The following is an 18383-nucleotide window of genomic DNA, read 5'->3' as shown; positions in this document are numbered from 1 at the left end:
CCTAGTTTCAAATGACAGCAAAATTGACCAATCATATCTTCCCTCTTAGTGGGCGGGCTTAACTGTATGATAGTTTCCGCCCGCTGTGGCGACGCTAGCTGTCGTTAGCACCATCGCTAGCTAGTTTCTATTCATTACTTTGATGTATATATATATATAATATATACGGTCTCTGGTATGAACCATTTGGGTACAAGCCAGGCTGCATCAGGTTATTGTAGCAGTCTGGCTGATTTGGTGTTTTGGTTAGAAAAATAGGAAATTGTGATATCACGTGATACTCAACTTTGGAATGTTTGGTTGGGAAGGTGGAATGTTTGGATTCAGTTTTGATGCTGAAAAGCTCAGAACAAGTCGCAAGACATTTTGCTCTGTGGATTAATCAATACAAAACTAACAAATCTCTCTATTTTTTCTAGATCTTTCTCTCTTTCTATTCTTTCTATTTTTCAGGTGGAGAATGAGTTTTTACCCCAGGAGAACTGACCAGCCAAGGCCTGGACAGGAAAAGAACCACTTCAAAGACACACCAGGTTTTACCACTCGTGGTGAGAAAAATAAATTTTCATATACTGTACATAATTTTATACTTCTATGTAAGGCAGTATATTAATTCTTATGAGTATGGATTCTATAGACTTATTCATAATAATTAAAAGTTAAATATACACATTTATATAGTAGGTTTCTAAGGTTCAGAAAAATAACATGTATATTCTACTGATGACTGTCAAGCTCTGTATTTCATGTGTACAGGATAATATAATTAATGGAGCATGGGTTATTTCTTTGATTTCTTTGACTCAGCACAATTTTCATAAATCTTAACATTGTCCATGTGGCCATAGAAAAACCAAATAAAAATAAACATTTTTAAAAAGAAACAGATTTCTAACATGACATCACAAATTCTTAAGCATTCTCCCCACATTCTGATGACATCACATGGCACCATAGCCCTTGTTATAATCACTTGTTCATTGGGAAACACTTACAAGGCATTTGAGCCTCACTGTGAGGCGTGCTGGGTTTCACTTTACCTGCTGTGGGATTTTCAGGTGTGCCCTACAACCCCCAAGCGACAGTGATCCACACGGATCCCTGTGGACCAGCACCCTTCCCTCACAGAAGGACGGCGGGACCCTCAGATGTCGGCCATGTTAACATCCCTGTAGAAGGACCACTCCACACTGGTACTGTGTAACACTGAAGATTACATGCGTATTCAACAAACCAAATAACCATGCATGATGAAGTAGAAAAAAACATTTATTACATTTGTTTGTAAGGTCTGGCAGAGGTGCAGAACCATCAGCTTTCTGCACATGACCTGACCAGTAAAACATCAGTTTTATCAGAAAATATGACATGACATATTCTTCAACATTGTAATGAATTCACATGGCACTGTAGCCCTTCTTATAGACCTGATGATCTTAACAGTACACATTCCTCTGTGCCCTGGGTTGGTGTTTTGCATTTAGGCCCTGACATGGAGAGGCAGAGACACCTTGCTCAGCCCCATGTTCAAGGCGAGGTCCTGAAACAGATGGATCCAGTCAACCTCCAGCCTGCTGGTGGGTATTTGGGTATTTTGGGTATAACGTTGCTTTGTGTGGAAAGCTATGGTTGCTATGGACGCTATTATTGCTATGGAATTCTATTATTGGCTAGTTAGTTAGGTTAGCCTAGCGAACGGTACCACAGAGAGTTTAGAGACAATATGGCGAGGTGATCTGTCTACTGCACTGTTATTCGTATAGTACATAATCTTTTTCTTAATGTTCAGTCAACATGACAGCAGATGCCCTTCGGAGACCAGTTGGAGACCAGTTGATCCTGGAAGAGGATGAGAATTATCTCCCATCTGAACAAGGTACATTAGCTGTCGCATACTACCTGTTACAGTTTAGGACCCCGGGTAAAACTTTAACAGAGCTGGAGTGGCTAATCGGGAGATTCGGGAGGATTCTCGATGGGCCGGCTCATGTCAATCTCTAGTTTGGGCCGATTGGGATGGAAAAATAATTTTGGGCCAGATTTGGGCATGAAACTCCCGAGCTGAAAAAGTGGCCCACTCCGGCCCTGAACTTTAATATATGTTACTGAAATGGTATAATTTAATATCCACCATTGATAAAGTCTACAAGCTACAACAGTTCCATCATTTAAAAACTAAATTATAATATTGACATAATAACTTAATAATATATAATAATATTATAATATATAATAATAATATTAACAACACATGTCCAGTTGGGACTCCTGTATGTTCGTCCAAGCTATAGCTACACTTTATAACATAGAATCAATCTCCATGCATTATGGACTTAACTATTTGAATTTGTGGGATTTTGTCTTGATTTGAAAATATCATACTGATTGTCGGTATATTCTTCTTATCTGTATTGCTCCTCAGATATCCATGATTTTGCCAGACAAATTGGCATTGACCCTGAGAGGGAGCCAGAGCTCCTATGGCTGGCCAGAGAGGTGGCTGTAGCCCCACTACCTCCTGAATGGAAACCCTGGTAGGACAAGCTCATTCTCATACAGTCACCCATAATGAAACAGTTTTCTTATCCTTACACACAGAGCAGTGAGCGTTGGTGTGAGCGTTGGTTCCTTTTAGAAAAATCCAAGCATACTCTAATGTGCCCTTAATTGAGGAATGGCTTCCGTTCCAAGAACTCTACGTCTCATTCATGCTGGCTCGTTCATTCAGGTTCTTGATTACATGACGTAACCAAGGCCCTTTGTCCCCTATAACTCAGTTATAATTTTAAGTACCATTTATAGAAGTAGGATGCATCAGGACTTTATTGTGAGTGTCATAATGTCACACGGACTCTCTGGAAGCTTGCAAGAAGTGGGCATTAAATCACTTATGACCTAGGTGATTAGATGAGCAAATTAGACAGCCCAACTTTTTTTTAGAGACCATGGAACTGCAAGTCTGGAGAAGACTGAATAATTTGACTGGGAAATAAGATTGGGCAAGAGAAAATATAACAGGCAGAAGAGGATTTTTGAAGTTGGGGAGTTTGATGTGACATGAAAGATCAGACACATTTTAACATATGAAATCATTTTTGGATTCTGTATTCAAATGGTTTGGGGGAAAGTATGTTATAACCTTATTGTCAGGCGTGACAGTGGTGTCAGTACCTTCATAGATAAAACACACAAAGACAAGATCCAGGAGATATTTAATGTTAGTTGTCCCTGAAACTAACAATTGCAAAGTATAAAATTAATATTTCATCACTCTATGCAGCAGATTTGCTTGTAGACTTGCCTTCTGGCACTATTAATCTGAGCAATGAGACCCAGAACACCACTCAGTGTTTCAGATGTTGTCCTGTTGACACCTTTGTGGACAGTCCTGTGCTGGAGAACCTGGGCTTGTCTACATGTCATGTGTTTTTATGTGTGTTTATCTGATGAGCTTGTCTCCCTTTTCTACTCCAGTCAGGATGTGACTGGAGAAGTTTATTACTTCAACTTCTCCACGGGCCAGTCCACCTGGGACCATCCCTGTGATGAGCACTACCGCCAGCTAGTGGCCCAGGAGCGGGAGCGTGCTCACCACGGCCGGACTGCCTCTGCCATCTCAGGCTCCGCCTCCACAGGAACCAGAAAGAACAAGGAGAAGAAGAAGAAGAAGAAGAAGAAGGAGAAGAAGGAGGAAAAAAAGAAGGAACCAGAGGGACTGAAGGCCCCAAGAGTGAGTTTGGATCTGTGTACCCTAAAATGTATTTTGTTACACAGCAGTTATATTTGTCACACTTTCTCTTCCATTCTACACATTCTTGACTGCTGTGTTTCTAATAACACTGAAATGAATTGAACAATTATTTGCTCATCGAAGTATATCAAAAGATTTAGGGTAGCAGTCGCCTAAAGTTGAGCAGAAAGGAGAAAGAAAGCTAATTTGTGTGTGCCATTCTGCTAAAGCTCTCTGTCTCTCTCTCTCTCTCTCTCTCTCTCCCTCTCACACACTCACTCACTCTATCACTGTCTCTCAGCTGCTGGCTCCTCTGGCTCCACTGAGAGGAATGTGTGACCTTTCAGTTCCGGGACTGCGAGGTTCCCTGGGCAACTCCACAGACCTTCATCCTTTAAAGTCCTCACTAGGGGTAAATGTACGGTCTATATCCTCTAGTAGGGGTGAACATGTACAGTCTATATCCTCTAGTAGGGGTGAACATGTACTGTCTATATCCTCTAGTAGGGGTGAACATGTACAGTCTATATCCTCTAGTAGGGGTGAACATGTACAGTCTATATCCTCTAGTAGGGGAATGAAACCTCATTGTATACTTTTATAAGGTGGTGTAAGAACAAACCCTACATACGTCACTGGAAGTAAAAGAACACGTCACTCCTCTGCAAAGTTTAGCTTTTACCAAATTGACTTTGAAGTGATGGAGGTCTGAGTTCATGGCAGAGGTGTAGAGCGTGTGATGGTGTGTATCTTAGGATGTATCCGGAGCAAATTTGCATTCGCTAAGAGGACGACAGCTGGAGAGTCTGTCTCCGCCCATATTTCATTCAGATCTGGAGGTGGATGAAGAGGAGGAGGATGAAGAGCAGAAGGCGGCGTCTGTCCATGAGGTGAAAACACCTGCTAGAATATAATGCTCTGATATTTAGCTCACTGTCACCTTTGTAGTCTTTACACTGCAGTAAAGTATGAGGAATGATTTTCTGTATCCGTGTTGCGGTGTGTGTTTGTGTGTACGTAGAGTCTGCTAGGGTCATCAGACCTGTTGCAGAACATACACTTGGACCTGGACATCCTGAAAGGGGGACTGCAGTATGAGGTGGCCACGATGTTCTTCACTCTCCCTCACTCACACATTATGTTCCCAGCTTTTCACACACATTTATACAGCGCCACTAACATCACTGTGTGTGCTCACGTGATCTTGGTGTTACTGTAGCACCTTGCTCTACCTTTCGCAAACAGACACACACACACACACACACACACAATGATCTTGTGAATGTCTGTACATGCATGTTCATGCATATGTGTTTGCATGTGTTGGTGTGTTTGTCTGTGTATGAGCAGGACAGTGAAGTCAGTGGCAGTGCTCCTGTGGAGGAGAGATCCGAACCAGAACGCCAAGATCTCGCTCCGTTAAGAGACCACAGCCCTGACCCACCCTTGCAGGTACTCATTAACACTCACACTGCCTCTCTTCCTATATGTCTCTCCCTCTCTCTCTCTGTCTGTCTGTCTTTCTCTACAAACACTATAGCAGTGGTATAAGTGAGGGGACCTCAAAGTTTATTTGAGGTTAGGGTTTTATTTGAGGTCATGTGCCAGAGTGTTTCTTTCTTTCAGTGTTTCTTTTTGTCTTCTTCCTTTCCGTCCATCCAGCCATCCATCCATCCATCCATCCATTTATCCATTCGTCTGTTAGTCTATTTATACATCCACACATCCTCTTGTTTATCCATCCATCTGTCTATCCATCTATATATGTCATTTCCATTACCTCATTCATTTGTATTATGCACTAGGCCCCTGGCTCTCTGAGGGTCATGCACACTTCATACAGAAGTTATGGTGATGGCAATAAATTAAAGACTAAGTAAATAAATTAAAGGCAGGGAGAATTCATTTACTCACAGCTCAGTGATCACCTGAGAGACCGAGCCAATGTGTGTTCATCACACGGTGTGTGTGCAGGAGAGCGTGGAGAGGGAGCGCTTGTTGAGGGCTCATCTGGAGGAGAGAGAGAGGATGCAGGCTTCACACACATCCCAGCTGGAGCAGCTCAGACTACAGCTCGACTCTCAGCTCCAACAAACCCACAAAATACACAAGCAGAAAGTAAGATCCCACACCCACACGATACGCACGCGCAAAAACGCCTCTTCTGCCGTACCCAGTCGGGTGTTTATGTGTATAAAGACGGTGAGAGTTGTTTGTATTTGTTTGTTTTTTTTTGTGTGTGTGTTTAGGAGTTAGAAGTGCAGAAGATGATGGAGCAACTGGACATGAAATCCAAAGAGCTCAAAACTCAGGAACTGCTACTCCAAACTCAGGTACTTTACCTGCGTTATTTGAGTGTGTGGGTGTGGGTGTGCTACTCCAAACTCAGGTACTTTACCTCCTTTATTGGAGTGTGAGTGTGTGTGTGTGTGTGTGTGTGTGTGGGTGTGCTACTCCAAACTCAGGTACTTTACCTGCTTTATTGGAGTGTGTGTGTAGGTGTGTGTGCTACTCCAAACTCAGGTACTTTACCTGCTTTATCTGAGTGTGTGTAGGTGTGTGTGTGCTACTCCAAACTCAGGTACTTTAGCTACTTTGAGTGTGTATGTGCAACTGGTACACTGAGCTCCATTGTATTAGGTGCCCTTATAGCTGTACTTATAAGTTACTAATCATTCGTCAGTCAGTTCTTTGTGCTGAGAATTCACTGAGTCAATTACCTGTTTTGAAGGAAAAAAATGAATAGGTCATGTTTGGAGTGTGTGTGCGTGTGCGTGCATGCATGTGTGTGTATCTTCAGTCCAGTCACTCAGCTGCCTGATAAAATGATCTGTGTGTGTTCGTACTGTTGGTCTGTAGGCTGCAGATTTGAAGAAGAGGAGACAACAGCTGAGTGAGGAAGAAGATGAAGTTGAGAAGGGGATAGAGGTGTGTGTGTGTGTGTGTATCTGAGAGTATGTGACCAGGTGTGTGTGTGTGTGTGTGTGTGTGTTTGTCATTGTGAACTGTTATGCTAGGTTGTGTGTCCCCCAGGTGTGAGTGTGTGTGTATGTGTGTCATTGTGAACTGTTATACTAGGTTGTGTGTGTGTGTGTGTCCCCCAGGCTCTCTCACGTGTCCTGAGAGAACGGGACAGTCTGCGTGCGGAGCTGGACAGACTAAGAGATGAGAGGAAGAAAGAAAGGGAGGAGCTGGAAAAAGAGAGAGAGGAAAGGAGGAGGGAGAGGGAGGAGAGCAGAAGGATGATGGAGGAGAGAGAGAAGCTACTGAGCAATACAGTGCTTCTACAGGATAGATGTGATGAACTCCACAGAAGGCTCAGGTAATACATACACACACACACATACACACACACATATACACACACACACACACACACACCCACACACACACGCACACCCCCCCCCCCCACACACACACACCCCCCCCCCCCCCCCCCCCCCCCCACACACACACACACACACACACACATTAGCTTTGACCGAGTCAGTACTGGTCTCTGGTGACACAAATGCACGGTACACAGAGAGTGTACATGTACAGATGTGTGTTGGTGTGGTTTGTGTCTGTCAGCGAGGCGGAGCAGAGAGAGCATGGAGACGATAACTTGGAGAGGAAGAAACAGGAGGAGAGCAAGGAGAAGAGCAGAGAGAAGGAGGGCCCCCTCGGAGTGGAGGACCTGGAACCTCCTCTCTCCCCTGTGCCCACCTCCCACAACAACCACAGCAGCATAGACGAGTATGTGGGGGGTGTGTGTGGGTGGGGAGGGAGGCTGTCCGATTGTATGTATTTATCATATGTTTATATACTCGTTTGTAATCTCCTCTCTCTCTCTCTCTAGCTTGCGGGAGTATATCTCAGGTGAAGGTGTCCTGCAGAGAGCAAGACAGTTCTTAGAGAAAGAGACCAGCTGTCTGAGAGCGAGACAGGCGGCACTAAGGACGGCCCACCCCAGCCCGCAGAGGTCCGCTGCAGGAGGTTCTGCTCAGCCTCTCTGCCAGGTCCGTCAAGTCTAGTCAGTTTTATTTATAAAGCTTATTTATAAAGCACCATGTTTTATTTATAAAACGTTTTTATTTATAAAACATGGTGTCACAAAGCAGCTTCACGAGCGCATGGGTCCAGATCCCTAATGAGCAAGACAGGGGCGAGTGTGGCAGAGACAAACTCCCTAGGTGGATTAGGAAGAAACCTTGGGAGGACCAAGACCCCAAAGGGAAGACATGCTCCATTGGCCCAGCAACTTTAAGTTCATATTTATAGTCCTGTGTCTATCTGAGCAGTCACAGTCTCTCCAATATGGATGCTGGGCCTCAGGTAGGATGCTGGCCGTATTGGCACATGCATCCACGGCATCAGCACATCCACTGGCAACCCAGAGCATCTTCTAGCTGCTTTATGGAATTGTCTTTGTAGAAACATGTAGTCAAGATACAGAATGCAGGTTAATATGTAAAATTAAATTAAACTTCCATATATATAGCACACGTGCCAGTGATTTAGCCTGTGGCTCCAGCAGGCTTATCCCTAGCAGCATAACTAAAGGGAGGGGCCTGGAGGTGACCACAGGCATGAGGGTACTGAGACATTACTCTGCCTTCGGCTGTAATCTTGTAGTTTTCGGAGCTGAACGCAATCCTGCGCTTTGAGAGAGCAGCAGGTGAGATGGATTATGGTATGCAGTGAGTTCACTCGGATATTGTGGAGGACTATTTAATGCTTTATAGGCCAACAGAAGAATTTAAAAATCAGTTTGATATTTAACCAGGAGCCAGTGCAACGCTGAGAGAGTAGGACTAATGTGATGCACTTCTCAAGGCCTAGTTAGGACTCTGGCTCTTGGATTCAAGTTGGAATGCAGCAAGTTGAACTTTCTTTAGGGATGGTTTAGAGCATCCAATTAAAAGACAGTTACAATAGTCCAATCTTGATGAGATTGTAGACCAGTTTCTCTGCATCTGATACCGAACGTACATGTCTCAGCTTGGCAATATTACATGAAGGTGCAAAGGCAGCATTAGTGACATTGCATATGTGTGTGAAAAATGAAAGATCCAAATCACTAGAGACACCTCAACTTTTAGCAGGAGATTCAGGTGTTACTGAAAAGCCATCTAGGGTAATAAGAAGATTCGACCAATTGCTTCTTGCAGTCTTGGATCCAAGAAGTAACACCTCAGTCTTATCAGAATTTAGAAGAAGAAAATTAGACACCATCCAGTTCTTTATTTCTTGGATGCAGTTCTCAGTTTGGGTAGTAGTATTGACATCATCCAAATTAGAAGATATATATAACTGGGTATCATCTGCATAGCAATGGAAGCTAATACCATGCCTACAAATGCTTGCTAGCCTATATAATGAGAATAACATGGGACCCAATACAGATCCTTATGAGCATTCATTATTTTCAAGTACAAATTGGTAACAATCTGTCAGGTAGGATTTGAACCAGGAGAGTGATTGACCTCTTATGCCAATGAGTATCTCCGTCCTATTCAGTAGAATGTTGTGATCAATAGTCTACGAAGCACTAAGAAACGTGTCTTTTATCTGAGAATATTAAGAGATCGTTAACTACTTTAGACGGTTTTAGTGCCATGGTGGGTCTAAGCACGTTAGGTCTTGCAGTGCCTACAGCCATGTAGCCAGGTCAGATGGGAGAGAGTAGGAAGCATGAGTGTAGTTCCTCTTAGATGTTCTGCTCCGCTGTGCTGTAGGAGGTGAGTGAGTTGGAGAAGCTGAGGGAGACTCTCCTGAGAAAGAAGGAGGAGAGACTCAGCCAGCTGGAGACATCACTGGCAGAGGAGGTAACACACACACACACACACACACACACACACGCGTATGCCTGCACCCACACACTTGCGTACAAACTCACATTAATACCTACCTGGGCTTTACAATGTTTTTCTCAGCTGTCATGTGATGAAGGCGAGCGGCTGGTGGGAGATCGGAGAGTCTCATTTGATGTCAGAGACTCAGAGACGAGCAGAGACGAGTATGGCCAAGAGGAGACGAGTGAGAGACACACTCCATGTGCATGCACAACACACACACGCGGACAGCCATTTTGAGAAGGCACTAATTTTGGTTTTCACAAAGTTTACTACCACGGTTTTTTTTTATGGTGGCAATGTGTATTGATTCTAGATTGTGAAGAGTGATTAGATGAATTGCAATTAATTGCAAAGTCATTCCCTGTGATGAAAATGACTTTCTCACAAAAAATACTGCATTCCAGCTTCTCCATTTCAGCCCTACAAAATGGCATAAGATAATTTCAGTGATGATCTCATTAGTTCAGGAGAAAAAAAGTTAATGAGGATAAGACAGCTGACATCAATCTGTCATGCTGATTAGAAGAGAAGACTGGTTGCTTTAAAAGGGTAGTGGTGCTTTTACGTTTTCTCCTGTTAACCATGGTCACCTCCAAGGAAACACGTTCAGTCATCATTGCATCAAAAGGGTTTCACAGGCAAGGACAGTGCGGCTTGTACGATGCACCCCAAACAACCATTTATCCAGTCACTAAGGACTTTGGGGAGAGTGCTTCAGTTGCATGAAGGAGGCTTCAGGGAGCGTCTCCTACAGGAGTGTCTCCTACAGGAGCGTCTCCTACAGAGGAGGCAGCTATGATCCTCCTCACACCATCAAAGTGTGGGATCGCTCCCAATGTTGCCTAAGCAAAGCACAGCCATGAATAAGGGAAGGTATCAAAATTTCCAGAACAACTTCTCCCAACGATTCAGGAGCAGTTTAGCAGCAATGAACAATTATGGACTGTTAATAATTGTACTTCATTATATCACATAAACATTTGACAAAAGGTTCTTAAAAAAAGCTGAGGAAGCAAACTGTGAAAACTAAAAATATGCCCACAACTGTAAACGGCTCTAGAGTCCACTCTGGTCTTGTTGGTTCATAGTTATCTGATGTTTTTATTTCTCTAGCAGTAATACACCCAAACTCTGGTCTTCCTCTCTGCTACTCCCACTCTCTGTTTCAGCACATGCAGTGCCAGTGAAAGTGCAGCAGTTAGCAGAGTCCCTGCAGCAGATCTCTGGCCAGCTGAACACAGTGCTGGGTGCACTGGGATCTCTCACTGGGAGGACCGTCCAGCCCCTCCCTCAGCCACCTCCGTCCTCCTCCTTCCCTCCTGCCCCGTCCTGGGCATGGACACCAAGCCCCGCCTCCTCTTCATTGGCCAATCAGAACAGTTTCTTACACTGTTCTGTCCCAAAAACACACGGGTCTGACCTTCATCTGAACTCCCACTGGAGCAAACTCTTCCCTGGTACGTAGAGACAGACACACCCCAAACATTAGCAGTGATGAGCAGTGGTCACCTCAGTGGGCTGCAGTGATTTTCACTAATGCTTCATTTCTTCATCACTCGTAAAACCTTTAAAATACAAATAGAAAACTTCTGCCTCTCCCTCAAGCACAAACCAGTCACTGCGGGATTTATAGCCTTTTTTCCATAGTTGATGACCTCCATTGATTTTCTGTGCTAGGGTAATGCCGATCTTTTCCAGTGTAAGGGTGGTGCAGTGTAGAAACCTGCTGTGTCAAATTGGCTTCAGAAATCTAAACCGCACTACCTGTACTAAGACTGCTCTGATTTTAGGAGTTTCCATGGATACCAGTGCCCGCTATCCCGTGAGGGCTACCAGAGCATATAGTGGATACACTCCAGCAAGGTGACTACACACACTTGCACACCAGTGCAGGCTCGGTCACAATCTCTCACTCTCACTCACAGGGTCAGTGCTGCTGTTGATTTTGAAAGGAAAATTGATTAACTCATACAGTGCTTTTCCATTATGTGTGTGTGTGTGTGTGTGTGTGTGTGTGTGTGTGTGTGTGTGTGTAGTCTCTCCTCTGAGCTAGATGGCCAGAGGCTGCAGAGACTGATTGACGACAACAAAAGGTGGCTGGAATCACGACGCAAAGACCCAAATGTGTATCCTTTCACAATCTCTCTCTCTCCCCCTCAGCTTATACACATGTATGTATCACACACAAACCAGTACGGGAACAGAATGCATCATATTTTCCACACACACTCTCTTGCACCCTTGTACTCTCCTGAACCTCTGCCCAGGCCTCTCTTCACACGCTACCCAGCTGCCCCGCTCACCAATGGGCTGGTCCAGCTCAGCCTGGACGAGAATAATCACATCAAGGTCTACCGTTACTGAAGAGGCACAACCCACTGATGTCCATGTATGTCCAGTGCAAACAAATCAATGGATAGACAGAATACAAACATGCCTATGGACGTAAGAGAACACACATGAAATTGTCAAGAGACTTAAGCACATGTATAACACTAATGAGATTAAACACAGAGTTGTCTGCATCTACAGCAGAACCCACTGTTCCTGGCCTTCCTCAGATACTGTGTTTAAAGTGTAATAATCAACACATCTGTCTCATTAATCCCTTAATTCCTTTGTATGTGTTGATGCTATGCAATTAAACAACCATAATACGAGTTCATATCCACAACAGAAGACGTCATTGTAGACCCAATATATGCTAGGCTGCCGCCTTTATGTGGAGTATAAAAGAGAAGAGCTCAAGCCTAGAAATAAATCAACCCCCCCATTTTTACTAATTGAAATTCAGATGGTATATCTAACTGTAATTAGTGATTAAGGTATTTCCGCCTACATAACACATTGCAGTGGAGGATTATACTTATTACGATGGCGGTGGCAGTGTTGGATGTGGCTGAAACGAGCTGGAACGTCGTCTTTCCTGCAGGTGCGGAACCTGCGCTCTGGCGTGTCCCGCATGGCGGTGGTGTCCTTGAGGGAGTTGTACTCCAGCCTGCAGAAAGAGATGGACCAGGAAGTGGAGGCTACAGCTAAGGTCCTCCTCCACAAAGCAGCGGAGTCCAATGGCTTCATCAGGCAGGACGTGGACACAGCTCTGGACAGCATAGTGCAGAACTGCACCCCCATTCGGAGCATGAACGCCCTTCTCGCTGGAGGACTCTGGTCAGTTAGCCTGCAGTGAGCTTTAAACTGTGGCTTTCAGATAGCAACAACAGTCACAAGAAGCTAACACAGCACTGATTTTGGCTGCTGTTTTTTGCTGCCCTGGCCTATATCGATATTTTTAGTTATTTATATACTATATATTATTTTTATTGCGTTCCATCTCCGCTCTGCTGATCCAAACTGCCCTTCACAATGATTAAAGAATAGGCTAGTTAGCTAGCTCACAGAGGACATACAAACATTTTCTGTTAAAAAAATACAGATGTACACTAACTGGTGCAAACTAAGCCATCGAATAGAATATGATCATTTGATTGTGCACTTAGATCATACATAAGGGTATTAAGTTTCTTTATAGAAGCTAAAAGTTGTACTGTATACATTGATTGGATGGATTAATAATTATTACCTTCTTTTTCCTTCTGTTTTCCTCAAAAGTCATCTGAATGCTGCAGTAAGAAAGTGTACTGCTCGGCACTTGGCTACTTTGGTAGAGAAGATTGGTGCTGGCCGCTTATTGTCTGGGGCGAAAGACGTCACACCGCGAATTATTCCTGCAGTCTCCAAGTTGGCACAGGACTCTTCACAAGAAACCAGGTTAGTACTGGGATCAGAACGAGGATTCTACAAAGCTTATTCAGTTTCCCAGATAGTAATGTTTTGCTGATTCTTTTAGTCTCCTAGTCTGATACTCTGGTCAGCAAATGCTGCTAAATTGTAGAGTAATAGAAGCACTATCGTGTTTTCTAGACACAGACGTCCTTGTAAAATTGTGCCCTGGTAAGACAAATAGTTGGTGTGCTGTGAGTTACGGGTCCGTCACTCACGGTTCTCTCCTGTTTTGGGGTCTGTTCCTCGTCTCAGGCGCTTGGGCCGGCGTATGCTGCTGTTCCTGTCCTCCCACCATAACTTTGATAAGATGGTGGAAAAGTACATCCCTGCCAAAGACCTGGCAACCATCAGGAACACTGTCCTCACTCTGAAATCTAAGGTAGCGATTCATGTTTAGATACATGATGAGGATTTTTAAAGGAGTTTAGTTAAAGGACAGAGCATGGTTCAAAATGAACCGGCTTGAATTTCAAATACATTCAATTCTTTCAGAAAGTCATTCCACTGATATGTTAAGAGATGCCAGAGATAAAAAAGATAAAAGATTTACCAGAAATACTATAATTCCTATATTAATTAATAATATTTATAATCATTCCAGAGAGTTACCATAGTTACCGAATACTTTCACTTTAATTGAATGAAATCTTTCTAGGTTAAGAAAATGCTTCTGTAATAACCCAGGGCTGTCCAGGGTTGATTTATTTATCATTGTTCCTTTTAAATGTTCTTTTTATAGAGCTGGTTAGGGAACTCTACCCCTGCAAGCCACAACTGGTTGAGCAGAAGGTGCTCCCTCTGCTCTGGTAGCTCCTGGGGACCTCCAGCAACAGTGGTACGATCCACGGGAGGGGTGGAAGCGTGAGAGGGGCCACTGTCCACCTGTGCCAAGCCCTTCATGCCCACATGGGTCCAGCGCTCTTATCCACAAGAGCCTAAGCGAGTTTGTGAAGAACCTCCCGATCACCTGAGAGCTGCCAGCCAGACCTCCAGACCAAAATAAACCCCAACATGGATTCTACTTGAAGATGGAGATGTTTGTGCATTTCTTACTGTCCCTGCACTTTAAATGAAAGAGAGAGGAAGAAAGTCAAATGTTTTTAACATTTTGAATTAGCAGAAAGCTAAATCCTTAAACTCAGAAGTCCTTTTATATAAGGAGCACAGATTTTAGCGAATCACATCAGGTTTAACACGCCTAGTAGCTCTGCTCTGTTTGCACTTTGAAATACTAACACTAATCATGATAACTGTTGTCATGGTGACTATAGATATATATTTTTCTATGATTGTTATTTTCTGTTGACATATCCTGAGGTAACTGTGCAGAATGTAATTTATCACATGCACAAGGAACAAGGATCTATAGCATGGATTTAAAGTTCTCCGTCACTACGACGGATTTCCGTCATTTGATTTTTTTGGGGAAAATCATAATAAACCACACACGCGCGTGCTATCTGTTTTGTGGCTGAAATATGATCCTCTCACTGGATCATCAGCGCTGGATGGATGACGGCGGTGTCATTTGATTGACTTGCGGGTCATTCCGCCTTCAGATTTTCGGACATTACGTAGAAAAGTTACCTCGCTCCTACCTGGCTGGATTATACTTTCGCGAGTGACCGTAGCGCGACTCAGCATACCTCGGGCAAAACCGTCACATTATTTGCAGTGTTCTCCGAAACAATATGTGGTAGTATAAAGAAACACCCCTCAAAAAACAGGGGAATGAACATTTACCTGACGAATTTTAATGTTGCTTTGTGTTTCAGGTTTGAAAAGTGCTGGAATTTAGGCTAAAGTACTTGAAAATGCTTCGTTTCACAACTGTCTAACTGAACGGTTCTCTTGTATTACGTTAACAAATACGAGCCTCTTGTAATTCCAGGACGAAACATGAGAGAACGTGAAGACGTTAAGATTGGGCATTTTGAAAATAAACAACCATTAAATAATATGACAAAAAAGCGAATTATTTCGAATCATTTCGAGTATATGTATAAATATTTAACTTCAATAAGTTTAACGTGCTGGGAAATATTGAAATGGACATTGAATGTGACGTACAAGTGCTTGAATTCCACCTTATGAACATTGTGCTGAAGCGCGGCGGACGCGAAGTTACAAAATTCGAGCCTCGCGAATCGAGAAGCCTCTCGCTGCAGCCTCGCTGGACATCCAACCCCGCCCACATCCAACTCCACCCTCTTCTCAAGTCCGAAGCCACGCCCATGTTACGTTCGAAACTCGGACTGTTTTTGCTCCCAGTAAACAGAACTTCCAGATTTTAATTAGTTTAACACAGTGGTTCCCAAAGTGGGGGGCGCGCCCCCTAGGTGGGGCGCGGAGCTATTGCAGGGGGGGCGCGGAGCTTGAAAGTAAAACGTGCACATGTGTCAATATTAGGGATGCACCGATTTCGATATTAATATCTGAAAAAATTCTAGATCGGGTATCGGGGACAATGTGACCGATCCATAAAAACAGATCTATTCAGTCTAATTCTATGCTTGTATTGCTTGCTTTTTGGTGTTAGTTCAACCTTAATACTCGCGCTGGTGGTATTCCACTTAGTCCGTTTATTTGCTGGTTTACCAAAATAAACCTGGGCTCCAGCAATACTTCATTGTTCATACATGAACTGGTGAGTTGTCCAAAGCTCATTTAATGCATTACTTACAGAAATAAAATAGCTAAATAAAACAACAATATTCCATACGCGCGCTCAACTCGCTCCCTTAAAGAGACAGTACACATATTTCTGGCCGTTACATGCTTTGTGCTCTGCGTGATGTCTGCGCTTGCAAACTAGCTGCATATGCACGGACGTAATTTTGGGGGGGGACGGGGGGGACATGTCCCCCCCACTTTTTCAAAAGCCGGCTTTTCCCCCCCAGTTTTTACAGTTAAAACCAAATATTTAAATAGCGACGAATCTATGTCCCCCCACTTTTGAAATCAAAATTACGTCCATGTGCATATGTATTGCTGTTTCTCTTATTTCATCTCCTTATTTATTTTAAATTATATTTAGAATTCTTGAACAATTTAAAAGGTTTCTTGCAGTTTATTTTTTTCATGTTTGACCAAAGTTGTGAACCTATTGTTTTTGTAAGTTTTCAACACATCCCTAGTCAAGGGGGGGGGGGGGGGGGGGGGGGGGGCGCAAAAATATTCTCATCTACTAAAGGGGGGCACGGCAGAAAAAGTTTGGGAACCACTGGTTTAACAGATGCCAAGAAAAACCCTCACATGTTATTGACCAAAATGTATGTTTTTCTTTATTATCCCACAGTCTTAGAACAATCTTTTTAGATTTTTTTTGAATAGTTTAATGTTCTGAATATGTACAGGACATACAAATGATTGAAATTACATTACTCTCTTACCCAAAGGTACAGCAATAAAATAAATATTAATGTAGCAGCAGTGGTTGTAAAGTTCCTTTACAACTTTACTAAAACAAGGCACAGGGAAAGGCACATGATAAGACACTGAGCCATCGTCAGTGTCCCTGGGGTGCGTGGTGGCAACATCATAATGTGCTTAGCCATTAGTCAGAATAGTGTTCATCGTGCCACTCTTGGTCTCTACAACACTGCCATATCACTAGAGTTGCTCAGGTGTATCGCCATTTGCGAAAGTGGGCTGGGCTGCTTGAGTACACTAAACACCAACATTACTATTACACCCAGTGCTTAATTTGTAAATCAAACGATGCCGGAACGCAAACAGCGGCATGAGACACAGGGTCACTGAGGCCAACAATGTCACCGAATCGCACACAAAACCCAATGCTTAGGCGCACAAATGTCAAAATAACAAGTCAATTCGTATATATATAAATTACTTTTAAATTATTTACGTGTGTTTTATAAGTGTTTTAAGTGCAGAAGTGCATTTTTCAGTACTTTAGCCTAAATTCCAGCACTTTTCAAATCTGAAACACAATGCAACATTAAAATTGGTCAGGTAAATGTTCCTTCCCCTGTTTTTGAGGGGTGTTTCTTTATACTACCACATATCGTTTCAGGAGGACACTGCACAGAATGTGACGCGCGCGAGGTGTGTGGAGTCGCGCGCTACGGTCACTCACGAAAGTATAACTAGCTTTATAGGGGAGACACGGAAAGGCATCGCTAAAAGGGAGAGCTCTTATGTGATTTAGGAATGTGGATCTTGTGTTTAAAAATGTCTTTTATAGAATTATTTGTTCAATTAATTGGTTCAACGCAGACAGATTTCTTCATAACTTATAATTAGTAGGCTTGAAATTTACCGGATCGAGGCAGACAGTTCCCGGAACGCACCCTTCAAAATGAAAGAGTTCCCCGATCCTGTTCCGGCAGGATCCGGCTCAAATTAAGCCCTGATTACACCCCTTCTCCATTACCAACATACCCCTTCTCTATCACCAACATTATCAGTAAACAGTAAACATTACCATTTTAATTGTGTACTTATAGTAGCAGAGTTGCCAACTGTCACGCATTGAGCGTGAGACACGCATTTGACCGTCTTCACACGCTTTCACGCCACACATCCGATTTCTCACGCCAAAAAAATCCAGTTTATTTACCTCTGATCCACATACAGTATATGATTCAATGAGTTACTAGTTCGCTCTGGCGCCAACCACCGGCGATCGATCGATCGCGATATAATACTTTTTTTTTTTTTTTTTTTTTTTTTGGCCCACCTCCACCCCCCCAACTTTGGAGGACAACTTTGTTTTTATGTACAGATTTAAATGGCAATTATAACAATTCTGTATAATATATAGTGTAGTGATAACAATATATAGTGATAACAATATGCAAAGTGATAATTATTGGGGTTAGGTGGACCAAGAAAAGAGGGGGAGAGAAATAATAAAAAGGGAAAAGACAGAGGTAGGAGAAGAAAGGAGAAGAAAAAGAAAAGAAGAAAAAAAATAATAATAATAAAATAATAATAATAATAATATTAATAAAATAAAACACGCAACCAGCTCAAATGACCACTGCAAAGAAGTACAGAAAGTAAAC

At 43.1% G+C, this 18383-nt stretch overlaps 1 protein-coding gene across 1 annotated transcript; it reads left to right on the top strand.

The window, feature by feature from the left end:
- The first annotated feature begins 94 nt into the window (after nucleotides 1-94).
- LOC143509598 (uncharacterized) lies at nucleotides 95-12641 on the top strand. The gene is made up of 21 exons (XM_076998456.1): nucleotides 95-548; nucleotides 1059-1193; nucleotides 1485-1577; nucleotides 1790-1876; nucleotides 2423-2534; nucleotides 3475-3730; nucleotides 4032-4142; nucleotides 5081-5182; nucleotides 5705-5848; nucleotides 5980-6063; nucleotides 6590-6658; nucleotides 6835-7052; nucleotides 7304-7468; nucleotides 7572-7731; nucleotides 9451-9540; nucleotides 9649-9751; nucleotides 10740-11027; nucleotides 11361-11433; nucleotides 11607-11696; nucleotides 11838-11959; nucleotides 12503-12641. The coding sequence occupies exons 1-20, from the start codon at nucleotides 461-463 to the stop codon at nucleotides 11932-11934; spliced, it is 2565 nt and encodes an 854-aa protein (XP_076854571.1). The 5' UTR covers nucleotides 95-460; the 3' UTR covers nucleotides 11935-11959; nucleotides 12503-12641.
- Nucleotides 12642-18383: the final 5742 nt, after the last annotated feature.

Source organism: Brachyhypopomus gauderio, chromosome 3, assembly GCF_052324685.1.
Source record: "Brachyhypopomus gauderio isolate BG-103 chromosome 3, BGAUD_0.2, whole genome shotgun sequence".
NCBI lineage: Eukaryota > Metazoa > Chordata > Actinopteri > Gymnotiformes > Hypopomidae > Brachyhypopomus > Brachyhypopomus gauderio.
The sequence above is the reverse complement of the archived record's forward strand: the minus strand, read 5'-3'. Positions and strand labels throughout refer to the sequence as shown.

What these genes read in the sequence shown, in the direction of transcription:
- LOC143509598 (XM_076998456.1), top strand. Translation starts at nt 461, where the DNA reads ATGAGTTTTTACCCCAGGAGAACTGACCAGCCAAGGCCTGGACAGGAA. An exon ending in GAACTCCACAGAAGGCTCAG is followed by an intron (nt 7,053 to 7,303) that starts GTAATACATACA and finishes TGTGTCTGTCAG; the next exon opens with CGAGGCGGAGCAGAGAGAGC. An exon ending in GTATGGCCAAGAGGAGACGA is followed by an intron (nt 9,752 to 10,739) that starts GTGAGAGACACA and finishes TCTCTGTTTCAG; the next exon opens with CACATGCAGTGCCAGTGAAA.